Raw genomic sequence first — 20,151 nt, 5'->3', positions numbered from 1 at the left:
CAACACCACAGAGGCTGCTCCAGGAAGGTACTTCATCAAGCCACAAAACAGACAATTATTACTTATCTTCTTTTCTTCAAAAGAAACAAGATGGTTTTTTTTTTTTTTGGTTTGGCAGGTGGATTTTGTTACCTTTAATCAATGGAGACTTGTCGTTTCCTCTGGTTTTTAGACTTAATGCTGAGCTAAGTTCATATTATAATCATATTTCATAAACTGTCAAACTATTACTTTAAACAGCATTAACTGCTGTTAACTTCAAAGCAACAATATGTAGTACATTTATGTAAATGAATAAAATCACGAGCTCCTTCTGGATGAGGTGAGTCTCGTTTCCCAACCCAGAGCAGCCCCGGTGCATTTTTGGCATGCAGCACTGAAACAAGACATCATCAGTGAACAGTGGACTTAACTTCAAACGCTCCAAAAACAAAGGCACCAGCAACATTTAGTCACAGTTAATTAGTGCAGCAACCTATTTTATCACCTAACGCCATTTTACTTTGGATTCTGGTATCTATGAAGTCTTTACAAGGAGCTTAGTTGAAGAAACATCGATGTTAGGATGCAGGGCTATCAAGGAAAAAGATAATGCCTGCACAATGATTTTCACAGTCAAACACAGAGGAGACAAAACAGCAACATCCTCCCTCAAATGAACATCGAAGAGAAAAAAAGACAGTATGAAAACACAAGTTTTATAACAGATTTAGATCTTTGTGCGTAGTCTCAGTGACTTAAATGTATGTTAACAAAGAAACATGATTATTTAAGGCCGAACTGATTAGTTGATAGAGGAAAAAAAGAGGATTTGCAGCTCTATACTGTTTTATGACTATATGGACTGACTATGTTTGAGTTTTGACTGCTGGTCATTTGAATGCTGGGAAACTGTGACTGGGATTTTTTACATTTTCCCAACATTTTACAGACAAACAGAAGTATCCATCATGAGGAAATTATGTTTTCTGTACTTCAGAATCTTGACCAAATAGTGACTTGAGGTAACACAGGGTTTAATTTAGTGATGCATACATAATCTTTATTAAATTTAACAAATAAATATTCTGGTTGGATAAAGTTTGCAGTGATTTTTGATTTAAGCAATATTTCAGTGTCCATTTTTCATGTCATTTCCAAACTTTGGATGGAATATTTCTGCTAAATTTAAATATATTTTTTCATATATCTGAAGTACTAATGTTCTTGTTTGCCCATCTAGGATGTACATTCATTTTTGAATTCATTTTGTTGAATTTAAATGTTTTTGAGATGTTCTTGACAGCAGAGGGGCAGCATTTTTAAACCATTTTGATTCAACTGGGTTTGTTAAATTGTCCACTTAAATATGTCCACATTTAAGTTAAAACATTTTCTGTTATGCGTCTAAAATGCATTATAACTGTATCTAGCATTGTTTTTTTTTATTATTATATTTTTCAACTTTTCTGAACAAATAAAAGAAACACTTTTCTTGTACAGTTGCCGTTGTGCTTCACGCACACTTCCTCTGTCAGTAAAACTGCCACAACGTGAAATAAAAACACTGGTTGTCAAATACCCTGAACTCTAACCTCGTCCTAATCCCATGTGTTCCACTCGGCTGTTGCTCTGCAACATCCTGCGTCTTCATGTGCGTCATTAAAACAGCTTGTGCTGGCTACATCGCCCTCCCTTCCCCTCTGCTGCCTGGCAAGGAGCCCGTTTTCAGTCTGTGCTCTCTCTCTGGTCAAATGTTGGGATTTCCCTCCAGCTTTGTGAGGTCAGGTGCTGTGCCCATGAACATGCTGCGCCCTCGCTCCAATCGGCTCTTCTTGTCCGTGAGACGGAAAGCCTCCATGAACTCGTCAATGTCGATGCTGCCGTCCTTGTTGCTGTCGATGGTGACGGCCAGGTCAGAGATGGCCTCTTCTGTGATCTCCATCTTTAGGTAGACGCTTAGCAGCTTCCAAGTCTGCCTGAAGTCCTCAATGGTGATGAAGCCTGAGGTGGAGGAGGGAAAAGATGTAGCAATAGGAGGAGATAGTAAAAGTGGATAAAAAAACAACTCAGATAAAGGGAGACACTGATAAGTGTGCCACTGTGTGTGTGTGTCTGTGTGTTTTTGTGGTGGGGGATGGAGTGACCAGTAGATCAGTGGGTTAATCCTCATGATTCAGGAAGCTGGAACATGGTTTCACATGCTACAGGTGGATTAACAGCGACTAAGCTCAAAAGACGTCTCTCAATCTTATCACACACTCCTGACATACTTTACACCTCCACTGAACCGCGTTTTTTATCAGAATAACAGGGCATCATTGTAAAATGAATGCATGCTAATGGAGGTTTACGTATGCCTGCTTCTTTGTCAACCTCCATATTATTAAGAATTTGCAATATTTCAACATTTTAAAACAAAAATGGCCTTTTAATTCAAGTTAAATGTCTGTTAATAGAATGAATGGTATATTGGGTTACTGATGATAGAACCGTCTCTTGACATTTTTGACATATATGTATCTTTCCAGGATATCATGTAATCTGCGTTCATAATGATAAGCACAAGGAGCTGGAATGACAATAGGACTCCTATTGGTATCAAAAACAATATGTGCTTTAACTAATGAATGATTATTTTACCTGAGTTGTCTGTGTCTACAATCCTGAAGATGGTCTCCAGCGTAGAGCGGTGGCGGTACAACGTTTCCAGCAGACTCTGGTCAATGTGCTGTAAAGGATAAACAGAAAGGATTTTTTAATCACATTACACAAAAAAAAATACAAATAATAAAGATACACGTAAATAAAATGGTCAAATGGTGTTTTAAGATAATAACAGCACAGCAACAATAGTTTCTTACTTTGAAGAAAGAGTACAAAGGCAGGTTTCTTGTCACACACACTTATTGAATCACTATGTATTGTTACACTATTTTCATCAAAAGAGTCAGAAGTACTAAATGTTTCCAAGCCCTTACCATCGTTGAATACCAAGAGGTTAAACAATTTCAGATTGGTAAACTAGTGTCAAATTTCGTGATGGATGAGCTTTCCTACTGGAGTCCGTTTTTAATTTCAGTCTGACATTATTGCATATTCTACTGGGCTTTCATTTTCATTTAATAACTGCTAAAAGGAATGATTAAGATCTAAAAACAGAAATGTATACAGTATATTTGTGTTAGTTATCCAATACAATTATACTAGAATATCACAGAATATACATTTTGATATATTTGATCATAGATAATGCTTCCTTACGTCTGTGTTGGGCCCTTTGATGGCGAGCTCGTTGAACCATTCTTGGTAGTCTATCATGCCGTCACTGGTCTTGCAGGTGACCAGCTGACAGCGGAGCATCCTCCAGGGAAGATTGAGGTGCATCACACTCTCTACTGCAGAGGCCCAGTCAGTCAGAGACACGAGACCTAACACAGGGGGGGATGGAGGAGGTACATACTATTAAAAAGAGAGCAAAGTCAACCAAAGACATTCCAAAGTATAGCATGAGTTGTTCTTAACGTTACAATCATTTCTCCATGGATGCTACTAGTAACACTCAAGACACAACTTTTACAAAGACCCTTTATCATTAGCCCCTTTATCGTGGAGCCTCCCTTGAAGACATAAAGGACTGGGTGAAATGTAGCTTTCTACTTATAAATTTAAACCAGAATAGAACAGAATGTATTTGGTCCTAAGCGCCCATTCAGAGACTCATTTCTTCACTAACAGTTATTTGGGTGACATTACCTTGGCCTTGAGTACTACTGCGAGAAACCTTGGAATTCATTTTGACAGGACGAATTTCAAAATCCTCCTCTTCACATACAAGGCCCATCATATCTCGAAAACCTCACACTACCATATTACCCCAGTAGAATTCTTTTCTCTCAAAGAGAGAGTCTCACAAGTATCAATAACTAGACTTATTTTCAGACTCTTTCAGCTTCACTGTCGTAAGGAACGGTTCAGGAAATCCTTCCTTTGCTGTTTGCCAACACTGTACAACAGCTCACCCCTACGTCACATATGAACAATACTGCACTACTGTTAGTTCACTCTGTTACTACTTCATACTTTATTCACATACTTACTACATTCCTACTTACTTCAGACTGTATAAATAATATCACATATGCTACCTTGTATTTTTTCTCGTTTATATTTTATTTCATATTAAAATCTATCTATCTATCTATCTATCTATCTATCTATCTATCTATCTATCTATTACCTCCTGTGGAACCAGCTCAGGTGGCCCTGAACCATCCATTAGTTATGCTGCTATACATCTAAGCTGCTGGTTGACTTCCCATGACACGCTCTGCTCCTATCGTCTACTCCTCTTTCTCTCCGTTAACTCTGTGTCACTCTGTCTATCTACCAGAAGCAGACCTGTCAACAGGGTAATACTCTAAAATGTTGAAGCTGTATTTTTAATGATCGAAAGGGCTAATTTACTTTTCAGTGTTGTTCAGGTACATCCCGTTTACATGTACGCACTGTATCAAAGAGGATCAAATGTTTGCTATTTTCAAAGATGGGAAAACACAAACAATTTCTGTGGGATGTACTGTACCTATTTCTTTTTCAGATGAAACCTCATCAACAACCCTCTTTGTCAAGTTTAAATCCATTTTCTGAGCTACTTCAAGCCGAAGTTTCTGTGAAACTGTAAACTGTTCTTTGCTGGACTTTTGTTCAGCCCACATGTTGTTTTGGCCCTGAATGGGGGTTATTGTGCTCCGCAGAAGATACAGTCGTGTGAGCTCATATTTCACCCCTTTGTTCTTTGAGAACTACAGGGGAAGGAAAAGTACACAGGAGATCTGCCACAAAATTAAGTAACACCTGATCCACTAAGGATGTAATCGGTTCACGAAACTCAAACTACACACACCTGTGTTCTCTCTGTCGAACTTTTTGAAGGCACAGACGAGGTCAGACTTGTGTGCAAACAGCTGCTCCCGCAGAACTTTAAGGGCTGAGCGCTCAGTTCGTCCGACACTGCAGATGACATAATGGTAGACATAGCAAGTGACTTAAACTCTGTTTTCCAAAAGACTGTTCTTATTATTTGTTATCTTCAAAGTCCTTCTAGGTTCAATCATTTGAAAGATGAAAATTAACAAAAAATTATGTATTCTTGAAATAGTCATGTACCAAAAGATTCTAAGTTAACAATTTAACAATTATGATAGAAAATGTATTGTTTAAAGAACATGTTTTGGGAAATCATCATAGTTTTGGTTACCTTTGTACAAAACCAGTTGTTTCCCCTTTTCAAATCTTTAAGCTAAGCTAAGCTAAGCTAAACTAAGCTAAGCTAAAAGGATACTGGATGCTGCGTCATATTTAACAGGGTTTCATGAAACAGGATATTTATCGTCTGTATATAAACTGTTCTCCTAACAACATCAAATAGTCATTTAAAATAACAAAGTATGATTATGTTTAATTTGATTTTTATACCTTTGTCTCACAGTGAGCTCTCTGGTCATGCTGGTTGCCTGGTACTGAATTAAATAAGGCACGAGGTCTGGACCCAGCTTCACGTAAGCCCCCCTGTTGCTTCCCACGTCATAGTAGTTGGAGGCAGAGAACAAAGTGAGGACCTGATTAAAAGAAAAGAAAGGACAAATAGTTTGGTAATTAAGGAGCTAAACTGAGGCAGTGAACAGTAGGATTTCTTAGCGTCCCACTGTCTGAGCTTACCTTGCGGTTGTGACAGAACTCATAACCGTCCTGTTTACACTCGTGGGAGCGGATGATGAGCTGCAGGCTGTGTCTGTTCAGGAAGTCCTCTGTGACATTGGGGCCCCAGTAGCAGCCTCCACCTCTCACCTCGTTGGGCATGCAGCCGTCCTGAGACATCGGGTCGCTCCACAGCAGGTCCAGGATCTGGTGGCACACAGGAATCACATGAGGGAGGCTTTACATCTGACAAAATCTGATTCTGGTAAATAAACTATATTATCATTGCATATTTATTGATCAATTCAATTCAATTTCAATTCAATTCAATTTTTATTTATATAGCGTCAATAACAATACAAATCGTCTCAAGACGCTTTACAAAAACCCGGCCTGAAACCCCCAGAGCAAGCCTGAAGGCGACGGTGGCAAGGAAAAACTCCCTTTTAACAGGAAGAAACCTTGAGCAGAACCCAGCTCATATGGAGGGACCCATCTGCCTAAGGCCAGGGTTCCCTGCTTTCTCATCTGAATCCCACTGAGTTTGACAATGGTCAAACGCACAAATTCAGTGGTCATGCTCAGTTTCTTCCAGTTGAGGCTCTTCTCTGAAGCCAAGCATTTTCTGTTAAATACACATTTTGGAAAGAAAATGTTCAAAGCCTCGCCACCCTGCTTTTAACATTAAGACAATCACTGTAGTCAACTTGGTTTGATGGACAAAAATTAGTGGAGTTAACCTTTAAATGTGGCAGAAGAATTTCACTTTCCTGCCATTTGCTTTATATCTAAATGGGATTTTATGGTTTCTATTCTGAAGAACTATATATGAATTAATCTAATTTCCGTTTTAACATTGTTTTCAAGTACAGCATTTTAACTTTAGGACTCTTTCAGGAGCTGACTTTATTGCAATGATAACGTTACTCAGAGATGTGCAGATATTGATATCTGGACAGAATCACACTCAAGAACTGGAAGGGACTACTGACTTTTACAGCTTAAGGCGATGACGGTCGGTTTGAAAAGCAGATTGAATCACGACAGAGGGATTAAAGACGAGGTGGATTATAGCCCAGCAAGACTGACGCAGGCAACAAACCACAACACGTCCTCTGAAGTGAGTGTTGAATACAGAAGCAATGTTTACCAGACTGTGACTGGAGGAGGGCTGAGGCACACAAATGGTGAACTTTGACAAAATATTTATCTCCATGATGAAGTTACTGCATTAATGGTGGAACAAAGTGACGCCCTGGAATAATAAACAGCAGGTCTAAATCTTTTTGGTTATTGTCCCTCTTTTCATGTGCAGTCATCAGCTCTCTGATGCTTGTTCTGTTTTTGATAATCATCTTTTGATGCTGGAAGCATTTCAGAGGAAAGTGACAATAAATCTACAAAAATAAAGTTTGCATACTTTCTGGTTTATAGTGATTTTCTACCTGTTGGTACTCAAAGTGTTTTACAGTCAGAGTGACACATCTAACCATTCGCTCACAGAAGCAGCAAACACTGGGAGCAACTCGGGGTTCAGTGTCTTGTGCAAGACACTTCGACATGTGTTATCAGAATCAGAATCAGAATACTTTATTAATCCTTCAAGGAAATTGTTTATAACCCTCTGGTTAGTGTACAACCCGCTCTATCTATCAAGCCACATCCTTTACCGAATCTTATATAGCTGCATAAGAGTTTTAAATGTAAATTATGTGTAAATTATTTTAAAATAATTTTTGACAAAGCTGGTTTGAGATTCTAAAATAGATACTACTTTGAAGAAGAAATGCCGGAAGTTCTGTAGTTTAAGTATCCATTATCCTTCTTCACCTGTTTCCACTCCTCCTTGGCATTGTCACTGTTGACAGATTCTGAGGACGCAGACAGAGAGTCTTTATCTGGTTTGCTGATTGCGGAGTTTAAAAGGGACTGTTTCCTCCTGCGGATTTCCAGTTCGTCCTCAGTGCTCGCTTTGATCCGGTCGGTGAAGTCCTGCAGTGAGCGGTTGTGGAAGCATTCGCGGGTTCCAAGGGGTTTTGGACAGATGAGGGAGGACCGACGCTGGCCCATCTTGTTTGCCAAGTAGGCATCCTCATCCATGTCTGAGTCAATGGACACCCCTGTTGCGATATGGTGTCTCTTCTTTGGAGGCCTCAGTGCTGATACGTACTGAAGGACAACAGGGGAGAGGACAGATATCAGGGACTTGTCAAACGTCCTAGTTAAGTCAGTTTATCACATGATGGCTCCTCACATTGTGTCTGTCCACTCTGGCAAGGACACTGAGGTCTGTGCTGTCAGAGATCCCTCCATGGAGGACCAGCACCTTCTGGTCAACCACTGTTGCCAGAGGCAACCAGCTGAAAATCTTCTGCAGCAGTTTCAGGATCCGTTTGCCATGCATCTGAGTTGAAACACAAATAGGAAGTGTCAGTCTGCTGACAACATTCAAGTTTGTCATTGTGTACTTTGTATACATGTCATTTGGTGCTGAGCAACGCATACCTGTTTGACAGATGTGCAGGAAAAATAAATTATGTTAACGAAAATTTGAGTTTCAACTTTAATGAAAATGCAACTTGCTTTTTTGTACGCCATGGATTTCCCATGATTGTTGTTTTATCAGTTAATGATGGTCTCGTTTCAGTAGTAGTGATAAATCCAGTTCTTGGTTTCAGTTTATGACTGTAACATGTCAGGGAAGTTAAAAGAGTAAAAAATAAAAACAGGTCATAGACGCAGCCTGTCAGAAACATTCAGGACAATCTGATGTTTCCTCTGTGTGTCTGTGGACCAGCTTGGCCTCCCTGAGTCATCACACGCCAGATGTCCTGTAGTCATTTGGTTTAATGACCTCAAATCCTCTTAGGCGGAGTGACCGGTGTTTTGCGCAGAGGATGGTGGCTTGTATTGAGATTTGCTTGGAATGTGTAGGTGAAAGTGGATGCACTTATTTTAATTTATTACATGAAAAATAACAGAAATGAGGACAAATTTTGGTTCCTTTGATGAGCAAGGATTATATTAAACTTTTTATATTTAACTGTTAATAAATGTGTATATGTGTTTTCAGGTATGAAGGGTTGCAGGTTTGCATTAGTTGAACCTACCCTGTATTTAGTCAGCACCTCCTTTGTGAAGCCATACCTAAACCAGAAACAAAAGTTAGCCCATGTGGATTTAATGACATCAGATGAAGAGTGGTCATCTGATAAGTTGAAATACATTTTTACCTCAGGTTGACTATATGGTCCTCATGGTTTCCTCTGTTGAGGTAGACATCTCTTGGATAGACGAGAAGGAATGAAAACAGAATAAGGACGATCTCAATGGAGTCTTTGCCCCGGTCCACAAAGTCTCCATTAAACACATAGGGCTTCTCTAAGGACGGCATGCCATTCTGTAAAAACAGAAAAAGAAAGCTGGGTTATAGGAGCAATCTGTAGCAAAGAGAGCGTTTCACTAATTGATTTGTAATGACTGAGAAAGACAAACATGTTGCATGTAAAAACTGCAATAAGTAATTATTGTCATGTAGCTCTTCATATATGATATTTATAAGCGTTTCTCTATTTTACATAATTAGAAACTGGTTACTTTGTTGTTTATTTACTTTATTTTTCATGGTTTTTACTGTATGCTCATATTTCATACACTGACATATTTCAGTGGAGAATAACATACTGAAAATGTTTGGTAATAATTTATATTAGAGTGTATTTCAGTACTGAAGGAGAGTACATTGATTACAATATTAGGATCAGAGCATTTGATCAGTTTTAGTAGAAATGTACAGTTCATAAGCTGAAAGGCAAAAACATAATTCCAAAACCTTGTAGAAAATCAGCAGCAAGTCTTCCAGCTGTCCATGCAAATCACCTGTGATGAAGAAGAGATACACAAATATACAAATTCAATTAACAACCAATACGCCGGGGATGCCTAGTCCCGCTTATTATTGTTTAAACTCTTTTGAATTATAAAACAAAGGTTTATAAAATAGAGAATATGTCTACTATAGTGAGTTAACAATAACAGGAAGGTGTTTTGCTTAAAATCTCACTTAAATGACAAATGATCAGAATTGTTGCTAACTGTTTTTATTAATGTATTTAATTTCTATCACAGAATTTACAAACTCTATACTGTCCTTTCCAGTCACATCTCTACTCACTATCTAGCAATGAGTCCCCACTCCCTTTCACAAAACACTCCCGAAATATCTTGGCTTTCTCTTTTCTCACCACAAATAGTGATTTCTTTGCTGTGGCAGGTGGAGATACGGTTGATATTTGGCAACATGCGGAGCAGTTTCCATGTCTCCATGAGGAGCTGGAGGACGTAGCGAGAGTGCAGCTGCTACTGGGAGAGAGGCTTGTTAGCAAGAAGGTCGCAGATGCAGAGATAAACACATGGTATGTGTGTAGAATCTTAACTAGAATGGTCGTTTACATCATTATATTTTCTCTTGCAGATAAAATTCTGTCTGTACTTTGAGGCACAAAACCATTGAACGCATTACCACTGCTGTGTGCAGCCCCTACCTTCTTGTTCCTGAAGGCTTCCACCAGACCGACTGCCTGGTTCACCGTCAGAGGGAAGGTGAGGTGAGGTCCTGAGTAAATCTCCGGCACTTCAATATTCTTGTAGCAGAAGTACCTCTCCCACTCTGCATCTTGACAAACCTCGTTCTCTCTGAAGATGTGCGAGATCAAATTTCCTGAAAGGTTGAGAGGATTTAAAGCGGAAATTCAACTCGCAAAAGGAAAAAAAAATAAATAAATAAAAATCATTTGTTAATGCAAATGCAAACTGGGAATCAGTGCAGGAATCTTACGTTCATTGCTTGATGGTGTAAAATTGTCCATGAGGTAGCCGAGGAAATTATAAAGCTGCACAGAGAAGAAGGGACATGAAGGTTAAGCTTGAGATCTTTGGTAAATACAGACCCAAATTGGAATATGTCTGTTAGTTTCTCACTTTTATCTGGGCCTGTTCTCCAGAGTACTCGATGGACTGGAAGATGTTCCAGGTGTATCTCCGTCTCATCTCTGTGCGGGCCACGTACTGACGGTACCATCGCTGAATCAGGACAGCAGCTCTTATGGCTTAAACATAGATGACATGATCAGAAAATATCTTGTGCTACCAACCGTCATTTTCATCATTTTAAGTACATAGGTGTATAGGTAGCTATGTCAGGCCTGCAGGCTGTAAACTGAATGCAACACACAAGAAATATACTAATACATGATAAAAGTTAAGTGAATAATTTGTTTTCCTGATGTATCACACTACATGCATCCTGTAGAGGTTCATGGGGGCTGGAAACTATCCCAGCTGGCTTTAGGCTAGAGTCAGGGTACACCCTGGACAGGGTGCTTAATTGAAACATTGATTTGATCATTTTATGTGTGACATTACCAAACTGCTGCAGATATTAACATTCAGACTGACTAAATGTATTTTGGTGAACAATCAAGTCACTCATTGTTCAACACGACAAACAAACAGATCAGACAGATGTGGCTTACTTGTGACAGCTGTGTGCAGCAGAGCAGAAAGACAAGAAGGAATACAGATAACATGAGTGCAGCACATCGAAGAATATTTAAAACAAAAACAACAGGACGGATGAGGTGCTTCAGAGAAAGTAAAGCATCAAGCTTTTACTTTTGAGTTTGAGTGGTGTGGGTTTATATAAATCACTGTCCGTTTGAAGCATCGTTACCTTTTCCGGAGTGTTTGTGGAAATGGTCGGACTTTGAGACGCCACATCCCATGACTGTTCCTGTTCAAAGGACCAAACAGTCATCACATCAGCTAAAAATAATTCCAAAATAAAGTACATTTATTTATGTCAGTATGAACAGGCACAGATAATGATAAAAATAGATTATAAAGGGACATTTTTGCACCTCAAAACTATTACACATATATTATAACACACATTTTAAGGCTACATGGACATCTTGTAAATAGTTGTACTTCAGTTATGGCTTCTAAAAAAACTCATTCACATAACAAATTGATGAGTGTTGCTCAGTAGCAACAGGAGATCTGCCAAGTCTGGAGGATGTTCAACTTTGAGGCCTTTTAATCTTGTTACCTGCTGGTTCACTCCTACCCCCTGCGACTGGCCTAAATCCTACAACACAGGAGTGTTTCTGTCTGAATTCTACGAAGGCTTACAGTAAGCAATCCATAAAACAGAGGCAGCAGGAAATATCTTCACAGCCTAAAGCTATTTTGAGGAAATGGAAAAACAAAGACCTGCTAAGGGCCTGCTAAGGGCCTTTTTAAAAGTCCTGATCTATTTTTAGGCCAACAAAGACACAGAAATCAGAAATCAGTGGCTAGGACGTAGAAACACTAAATAAAACAATAAGAGTTTAAAGAGGAATTCGCTTCGCAGTGCCACAAGTAAAATCATATAATAACAGATAAAAGACGACTTGATTAAAAGTACTCAATGAGGCAAACTCACATTTTAATCGTATTAGAACAGACTTTGAGGAGTACGTGGAACTATGTTTTGAATCAGAGCGTGTTTCTCAAATTCCTCTGTACAACCAGAGATCAGAAAAGATCCAAAACCGAGCTGCAAGTCCTGCTCTTTTAGGTTTGTATTCAGTTAACTGCTGTAGAGATATATCAGCTATATGAGATTTTGAAACATGCTGTTTACTTACGTGGTCACCGCCTTTCTCCAGTCACCACTTCCCAAGTTATTTGCCTGAAGGCTTGCAGTTCCACTGAGTATTTAAACAGACATTTGCTCTGTTGCATCCTCCACCAGTCGGCCAGCATCAGATCAGTAACTGCAAGATGTCAAACAAACCTGTCATTGTAAGTGTAGGAATAACAGCGGCACCAGTAACTCAACACATAGGTCTCATGTATGAAGCTGTCCCCACTGTGTAGCTCCCCTGTGCTGTGCTGAAGCTACTTTACTCTTTAGTCCCTTAGTGTGATCGCATAATCAAAGCACCGGGTCAAAAGTGGATTACTTGAGCTAATGACTTGATGCGGCTAGACGGCTCTTTATATAGAAAGATGGTGAAGTGCAGAGGTAAAGATAGAGCCAAAAAGGAGGCCAGTGTCTGTTTTTGGTCTTGTTTTTTTTTTTAAAGTGATTTGATTACAGGAGTACAATTTGGCGCTTACATGTGAGCTCCTGAGTAGTGTGAGTAGTTTTTGGAGTAAAACACGACCTTCATGTTTCACTGAATGTGCTGAAACCTGTCTGAAAAGAAAAGACAGCCATTTAATCATTTAGTTACATATCATTTAATGTGGTTTATTCATATTTCTGTAGCCTAAATATCTCTTTTTCTCATGTCAAATGCACCCCTGTCAATCCTTTGAAAATAATTGATTATTACTTGCAACAAAATGCTGCTTGGAGTCCATTTTTATTCATTGTGTTTAGTCCGGAAGGCATCACTTTCACGTTTAACCATCTTTTCTGACAGATAAATCATATAGGAAGCTTTTTTTTCTGCTACAGAAACTATGTAAATTACAGGGCAAATAATACAATTTAAGAGAAAATCACATTAGACAAATATGGATTTTCATTATTCTTATTATTCTTATTATTCTAATTATTATTATTATTATTATTACTTTAAGTGGTCATCAATGTCCCCATGTGTACAATCAACACATCATTTAAAATCCACAATACAGATATGGAATTCGTGGAGTCAGTTGCTTTACAAACGCACCGAAACGCTGCCGCTCTTGAACTCTCCCTAACCCGGACGTGTATACATGCTGGTGTTTAGGTGAGTGAGCGCGGCTAACCTTGCTAATGTTGTTTCCACGGCTACAACAGCCTGTCTTGTCTTTTATCTGTGTGACACTACACTCCAAACTGTAGTGTTCTGGATGGATGCGACAAATGTCTTTCGTTCCACGTGTTGCACAAATACAGTCAAGAAAGAAGCGAAACAAAGCCAAACACCGACCAAGAGTGTTAATAAGGCTCAGTGTGCTAATTCACATAGTTAACAGCTCATTAGCTAAACTAAACCCACTTAACAAGTAATATAGCTGCTCTGAGTAGGATTTAGGTGGCTACAATAGCAAAATGAAATTAAATAGCAGCATCTTAAATGTGGGGGCGCTATAGTACCAGTGGGAAGAGAGAAAGGTCTCTCACAAGAACCGACTCTTACTGGGCGATAATCGTTCTTATTATTATTTGCTCAAATTTCACAGCTGTGAAATTCCCATAGAGAGATGACTTACTTGCTTGTGATCAGTAAGCATACAGACATTCATGAGGAGCAGTGGGGGAGACTGCAAACTTACATCAAATGGACAAAATCTGTGTTAGCCGGGAAATGTGAATCAGCCATGATAAGTTTTATTGTTTGTATTATGGTAGGCCTGTGTATCACATGAAAAAGGGAAGGGCAGTTTTATTTTAGCTGCATTTTCATGGACACAGGGTGATTCCTTGTTATACATTTCATGAGATGGTTCTGTGTTTTTCACATGAAGTTATTAAGCATTAAATCGGCCCACATCTCTTACTATTTATACTGTACTCCATACTTTTACTAATTAATTTCATTGTTGAATTGTTGTACTTAAAGATATTACAGTGTGTCTACAGTATGAAGTTTTCATATCTTCCGAATGTAGCGCTTCCTAAAACAAAAAGAGGTCGTTGTATGTTCAGACACCTGAAGTGGTGTTTAAAGGTGTGCATGTGCTTAATGATTGCTGACCGAGTCACTTGCTTTTCACAACAGCACAGAGAAGTCTGAATGACCTCATTGTTCAGGATATCGTGGGGTGTTGTAATCATCCTCTGTAATAAACCAGAGAGCACAATGGTTAATAGGTGCACCATTTTGAAGTGAGGCAAGAACTGCTTCCGCAAACTTCTATGTACAGGGGAAACCATTCTGCCAGTTTCTATCATAGTTTCCTGGATATTTGCTGTACATGTGAGTTGTCGTCGCTCAAACCACCAATCGCTCAGGTATCTTGAACATAGTTATCTTGAAGGTCCTCACAATGATCTTCTACATAACATCAACTGAGATTCAGTCAGCACTATCGGCTCTGTGACTGCAGTGAGCACCTGACCACCAAGCTTGTCATACTCTGCTTTGGATATAATCAATTTGGCCCAGTTTTGATACAAAGACTTGCTGTGTGCAGTTTCCTGGAAGTGAAAGTTTTCATCTCTAATGCTAAGGTTATACAATCTTGAATATTTGCGTTTATTGACTACACACCAGCGCTTGTAAGAGATGTGATTTGATCATTTGTCACTCAAGTGTTTAAAGGACCCATCTGAAATTCTATAGCAATATTTTGGGTGTATAAATTGTGATTGAAGAGTTTAAATAATATATATTTGTTCCTACTTTTATTAACTTGTTTAATGTGTGTACTCACTGTATATTAAAACAACTGTCATTGAGGTTGATGGCTGCTATGAAGAGTTGAAGTCTTAATTGAGTAGTTGCCAAAAGTTTGGCAGTCAGTTAATCATAAAAATTTATATATATGCAAGACATATACACTTTTCTTTTTAAAAAAAAAAAATTCAGGCTCACACGTCAGATTTTGTCTGTTTTATATCATTAAAATATATCACTCTGCGCTTTTAAATGTAGAAAAATCTTACTTGGACTTGCCAGTTTGGGCTCTGTTAACTTGTACTAGACATTTTTCTTGTTCTCTGGCATTTTATTGACAAAAGAATCAATAAACCAAAATAAATATTAATAACAGATAACTTAAATAGTAAATTAAATAGTTAAGTTAATTAAAAGAATTGTCAGCTGCTATCCTAATCTTGTTCTGTGATTTTTGGCAGCAATGCTAGAGCAACTGCTGCACATGAACTCTTAGATTTCGAAACAGAGACGACACACATAAGATGTACAAAGTACATTTCAATTACTAAAGCGGTCACAAGACAGACTCAGAAGGCTTCTTTATTGTACCATAATAATTATTTAGCTACACTTGTGCTTGTGAAACAGGAAGGGAACTTAAGTGCAGTTAGTCTGAGTGATCAGAGCTCTCATCACGTCCACTCATCGTTTTCACTCCTGACAGAGCTCAGTGTCCGAGGATGAAGATTGCTGTGCTGGGAGCCACTGGACAGACTGGACAGCATCTGGTCAGCCAGGCGCTGCAGCAAGGTCACATTGTCACCGCTGTTGTTAGGAACCCGGCGAAGCTCACAGTGCGACATGACAATCTCAAGGTAATTATCTGGGTTCAAAGATCAACCCCCAATTCCAGTGAAGTTGAGACATTGTGTAAAATATAAATAAAAACAGAATACAGTGATTTGCAAATCTGGGACAGGGGCATTTTTTATCACTGTGTTACATCAGCTTTCCTTGTAACAACACTCAATAAGCATTTTGGAACGGAGGACACTAATTGTTGAAGCTTTCTAGAATTCTTTCCCATTCTTGCTTGATGTACGACTTCAGTTGCTCAACACTCCGGGGTCTCCGTTGTCATTTTTTTGTGCTTCATAATAATCATTTTCAGTGTGAGACAAGTCTGGACGGGAGGCAGGCCAGTCTTGTACATCTTTTACTACGAAGCCACACTCTGCAGACACGTGCAGAATGTGTCTGGGCATTGTCTTGCTGAAATAAGCAGCGGGGCCCCTGAAAAAGACACTGCTTGGATGGCAGCATAAGCTCGAAATGCTGTATGTAACTTTCAGCATTAATGGTGCCTTCACAGATGTGCCAGTTACCTGTGCTATGGGCACTAACACACTAACATTACAGTTGCTGGCTTTTGAACTTTGTGCTGATAACAATGTGGACGGCCCTTTTCCTCTTTAGCCCAGTGGACACTACGTCCCACTTTTTGTCAGTCCATTTCTGATGAGTTCAGGCCCAGAGAAGCCGGCGGTGCTTCTGGGTGTTGTTAATATATGGCTTTTGAGTTTTAACTTGCACTTGTAGATGTAGCTACGAGCTGTGTTAACTGACAGTGGTTTTCTGAAGTGTGCCTGAGCCCACCTGGTAACACCCTTTATAGAATGATGTTTTTTAACACAATGGCGCCTGAGGGGTCAGAGGGAATGGGCATTCAATGTTTTCAGCCTTGCCTCTTATGTGCAGAGATTTCTCCAGATTCTCTGAATCTTTTGATGATATTATGGACTGTAGGTGATGAAATCCCTAAATTCCTTGCAACTGTTCAGAAACACTGTTCTTAAACTGTTGGACTATTTGCTCATGCAATTGTTCACAAAGTGGTAAATCTGAATCTGAGTGAATATTTGCAAAAAAAAATAAAGTGTATCAGTTTGTACATTAAATATCTCATCTTGTATTGTGTATTGAATATAGTTTGAAAAATATTTGCAAATCATTGTATTCTGTTTTTATTTATGTTTTAGACCATGTCTTAGTCATTAGGGGTTGTATAAGGGAAGACGTATTATATACAGTATCTCATTATATTGTCACAGACCTCAATTATAAAACACACAAACATCAAAATCACACAAATTAAGTTCTCTGTTGATGTAAACATTCATTTTCTATATCAATATGTCAGCTTTAAATTCTGCTCTGTATGTTTAATCTGCTGTCTGTTTTCGGTTGATGCAGGTGATGATTAAATAAAGACACAATTATCTGTCCTTCCCTGTTTGCAGGTGGTGGAAGCTGATATTTTCTCAGCAGACAGTCTAAAGGCTCATTTCAAAGGACAGGATGTGATCATGTCCTGTCTCGGCTTCCCGACCTCCTTCTTCTCAGCAGTGACAGGATACACTCTTTCCATGAACGCTGTGATCAATGCCATGCGAGAGGCCCGAGTCAACCGGGTCATCACCATGACCTCCTGGTACACAGACTGTAAGTGTCTTTTTGGGTTTGTTAATGTAAAAAAAAAAACACATCTTTCACTTTTCTTATCTCAAAATGACTTTCCGCAAACCCCAGAGGATGAGTGGTACAATCAGACTTTTAATTTCCGTTTATTTGTTCAGAATTCAATTAAACATCTGAAGACCCTCCAAATCAGATGTCAAAGTTCATTGCCATGCTGGTGACTCTATGAAGTTGTACTCAGGCTCAAACATCCCATCTTAAAGTAAAAAATACAATTAAATAATAGTTTTAAGGTTTCTCATCAGGTTTCAGACCATGTTGTGGAACAGAGGTTACAGCTCTGATTAACATCTTTAAAAATCTGAAAACATAAACAGTTTGAAAGTTCTGACATTGGTATAGCTGAATGTCACAACAATTGAGTGGACAAAAACTTACGTGGAATTCCCCAGGGCTCCTTTTTAGGGCCTCTTCTGTACAATAGCTGCATGCACCGACTGGCTCAAATAACAGAAAAAATTAAATATTGCATCATGATTATGAAGATGATACAATTTTAATGAGACAGTTAAACAAATAGAAAACTGAAATTATTTTTTTCTACACAAAGAAGAGTGAAAACTTTGCGCCTTCATTGTTAAAAAATGATCAGTCATAGTCTAAAAACCCACACAAGCCTGTATAAGCCTGAGCAGGACTTGAAATGCTACCTTTAGAGGCCTTACTAACCAGGAAAACGGACCACATCAGTCTTCTCCTAAACATCTAAACTAAAAATGCTGTTAGTTTAAAAAGCACTTTTATGTTACACAAATTTGATATCCGAGTTTGAGCGTATTCTTCTATTTCTTCGTTAGCTAACTCTGGAACTCAGTCACCATATCTGATCCGGTTCCTCCTTCTGCCCATGATTCGAAGCGTCCTCAACAACATGTATGAGATGGAGCGGTTTCTGCAGAAGACTGAGGACATCAGCTGGACTGTGGTTCGCCCACCTGGCCTCAAGAACCTGCCGGCCTCAGGTATAAGATAGACATCACAGGCTGCCACAGAGAGCAGCTCATCTTCATTCACATTCATTCTGAGTTTGTAGAGCATTCATTCTGATATAGTGCAAGCTTATTACATGTTATTTATGAGATCTGTGCTTTGAGGTTTAAGGTTGTATCCAGACATACTCTTATATGTATTTTACTCTCTGGCGGTTCAGATGATTGAGATTGAGTGATTGCTGTAATCTGTGTGTTCTCTGCAGCTCAAGAGTTTCTGACCCATGAGGGATACTTTGTGCCTGAGAACAGTGGCCAACCTGCCAGCGGCGTAGTGGGAAGGGGAGACGTGGCTCGCTTCATGTTGTCTCTTCTCAACAGCAATGCCTGGGTCAAGCAGGCAGTCGCCATCACCACCAAATGAGAAAGAAGTAGCCCGTGTCGGTTCACCCAAAGTACAATATATACTTGCCTTCCAGTTTATAGCCATATCTTACCATTAAGATATTTTTAATACGACAGAAATCAATCATTTAAGTTGCACTCATTTTCATATAAACAACTGATTAAATGACTATGTATACAGAAATGTGAAAAACCAACAGAGAATTACCAGTTGACTCTACAGGGCACGCACGATATTTTAGTATCTTTCAGCCGATTGTGTTGGAGAGTCCTTTACTGTTTTTATTCGGTGCCATTACATTAGTCGACCTTGTTTCTAACAGGTTGCTGTTTTAGGCAAAACATTCTTGCTAATCAATTACCTGTTACCTGCCCCTCATCAGAAAGCAGACTGACAAAGGTAGTGTCCAGCCTTTAGCAGCTAAGAACCACATATTTTCCACAAGACGTGACACACGGCTAAAACGAGAAACGATATGCAACTCACGTTTAATATTTTTACAATAATAAATTTTGTTCTGTGAGCAGCATAAAGGAAAACACAAAATGCCTGAATAATGGTCAGAAAAATCTTTGTCTAACTGATACATTTATATCTCTGCCTTATGTAATCTGCCTGATGAATGTCTGTTTATTTACGCTCATTTAACATATTCTTGTTTTTATATATTTGCAAACCTGCATCAATATATACATCTTTTAGCCACATGAGGGCGGCTGTGACTGTCAGATTTAGTACTAGCCATAGCTGACAGCTGCCAACAAACTGAAGGAATAAAAACTGGAAGAACTGTTGCACCATGCCATCACTTTATATCAAAACATGTATGTTATTCAAGATTCAAGATTCAAGATTTCTTTATTGTCAATTTCTCAATACGTTCACAACATACAGAAAATTGAAAAAAAACCTTTCCCTGTCTCACATAATAATAAAAGAAAACCTAAATAAACGAAAAGTGAATGAAGTTGGCAGTGAAACAGTTACTAAGTAAACATTCTGTATATATATAAATATAGTGAATAAATAGAAAAATTCTATGTACAACGGTACAATGTATGGTTACAGCTTGTATTTTCCCAGTAAATGTGCAAAGGTGCGGTGAGGTAGAGTCCCTGTGTGATGGGTGCGTTATAGTCCAGGGGGCAGGGGGCATGAGTGGACGAAGCTGTTCAACAGTCTGGTGGAGCAGGCCCGGAGGTTCCGGTACCTTTCCCCAATGGCAGGAGACTGA

The 20,151-nt window shown here is 38.9% G+C and overlaps 2 protein-coding genes across 2 annotated transcripts; one reads left to right on the top strand and one right to left on the bottom strand.

Moving 5' to 3' along the window:
* Positions 1-1,288: 1,288 nt before the first annotated feature.
* On the bottom strand, positions 1,289-11,462 carry ppef2a (protein phosphatase with EF-hand domain 2a; the record flags this gene model as incomplete). The annotated part of the gene is made up of 16 exons (XM_084550775.1): positions 1,289-1,983; positions 2,623-2,710; positions 3,244-3,410; positions 4,886-4,992; positions 5,458-5,600; positions 5,701-5,886; positions 7,510-7,848; positions 7,934-8,083; positions 8,790-8,826; positions 8,913-9,079; positions 9,512-9,558; positions 9,924-10,038; positions 10,224-10,399; positions 10,517-10,571; positions 10,660-10,787; positions 11,411-11,462. The coding sequence occupies 16 exons, from the start codon at positions 11,460-11,462 to the stop codon at positions 1,730-1,732; spliced, it is 2,211 nt and encodes a 736-aa protein (XP_084406901.1). The 3' UTR covers positions 1,289-1,729.
* A 1,986-nt stretch (positions 11,463-13,448) lies between these two features.
* Positions 13,449-19,884, top strand: LOC311492347 (flavin reductase (NADPH)-like). Its single transcript, XM_084550609.1, has 5 exons — positions 13,449-13,469; positions 15,769-15,919; positions 17,345-17,546; positions 18,380-18,544; positions 18,778-19,884. Exons 1-5 carry the CDS (start codon positions 13,456-13,458, stop codon positions 18,933-18,935), a joined length of 690 nt encoding a protein of 229 aa, XP_084406735.1. The 5' UTR covers positions 13,449-13,455; the 3' UTR covers positions 18,936-19,884.
* Positions 19,885-20,151: the final 267 nt, after the last annotated feature.

The sequence above is a fragment of the Chelon labrosus genome, assembly GCF_963514085.1.
Source record: "Chelon labrosus genome assembly, chromosome: 9".
Classification (NCBI taxonomy): Eukaryota; Metazoa; Chordata; class Actinopteri; order Mugiliformes; family Mugilidae; genus Chelon; species Chelon labrosus.
This window is presented reverse-complemented; position numbering and strand designations above follow the sequence as displayed.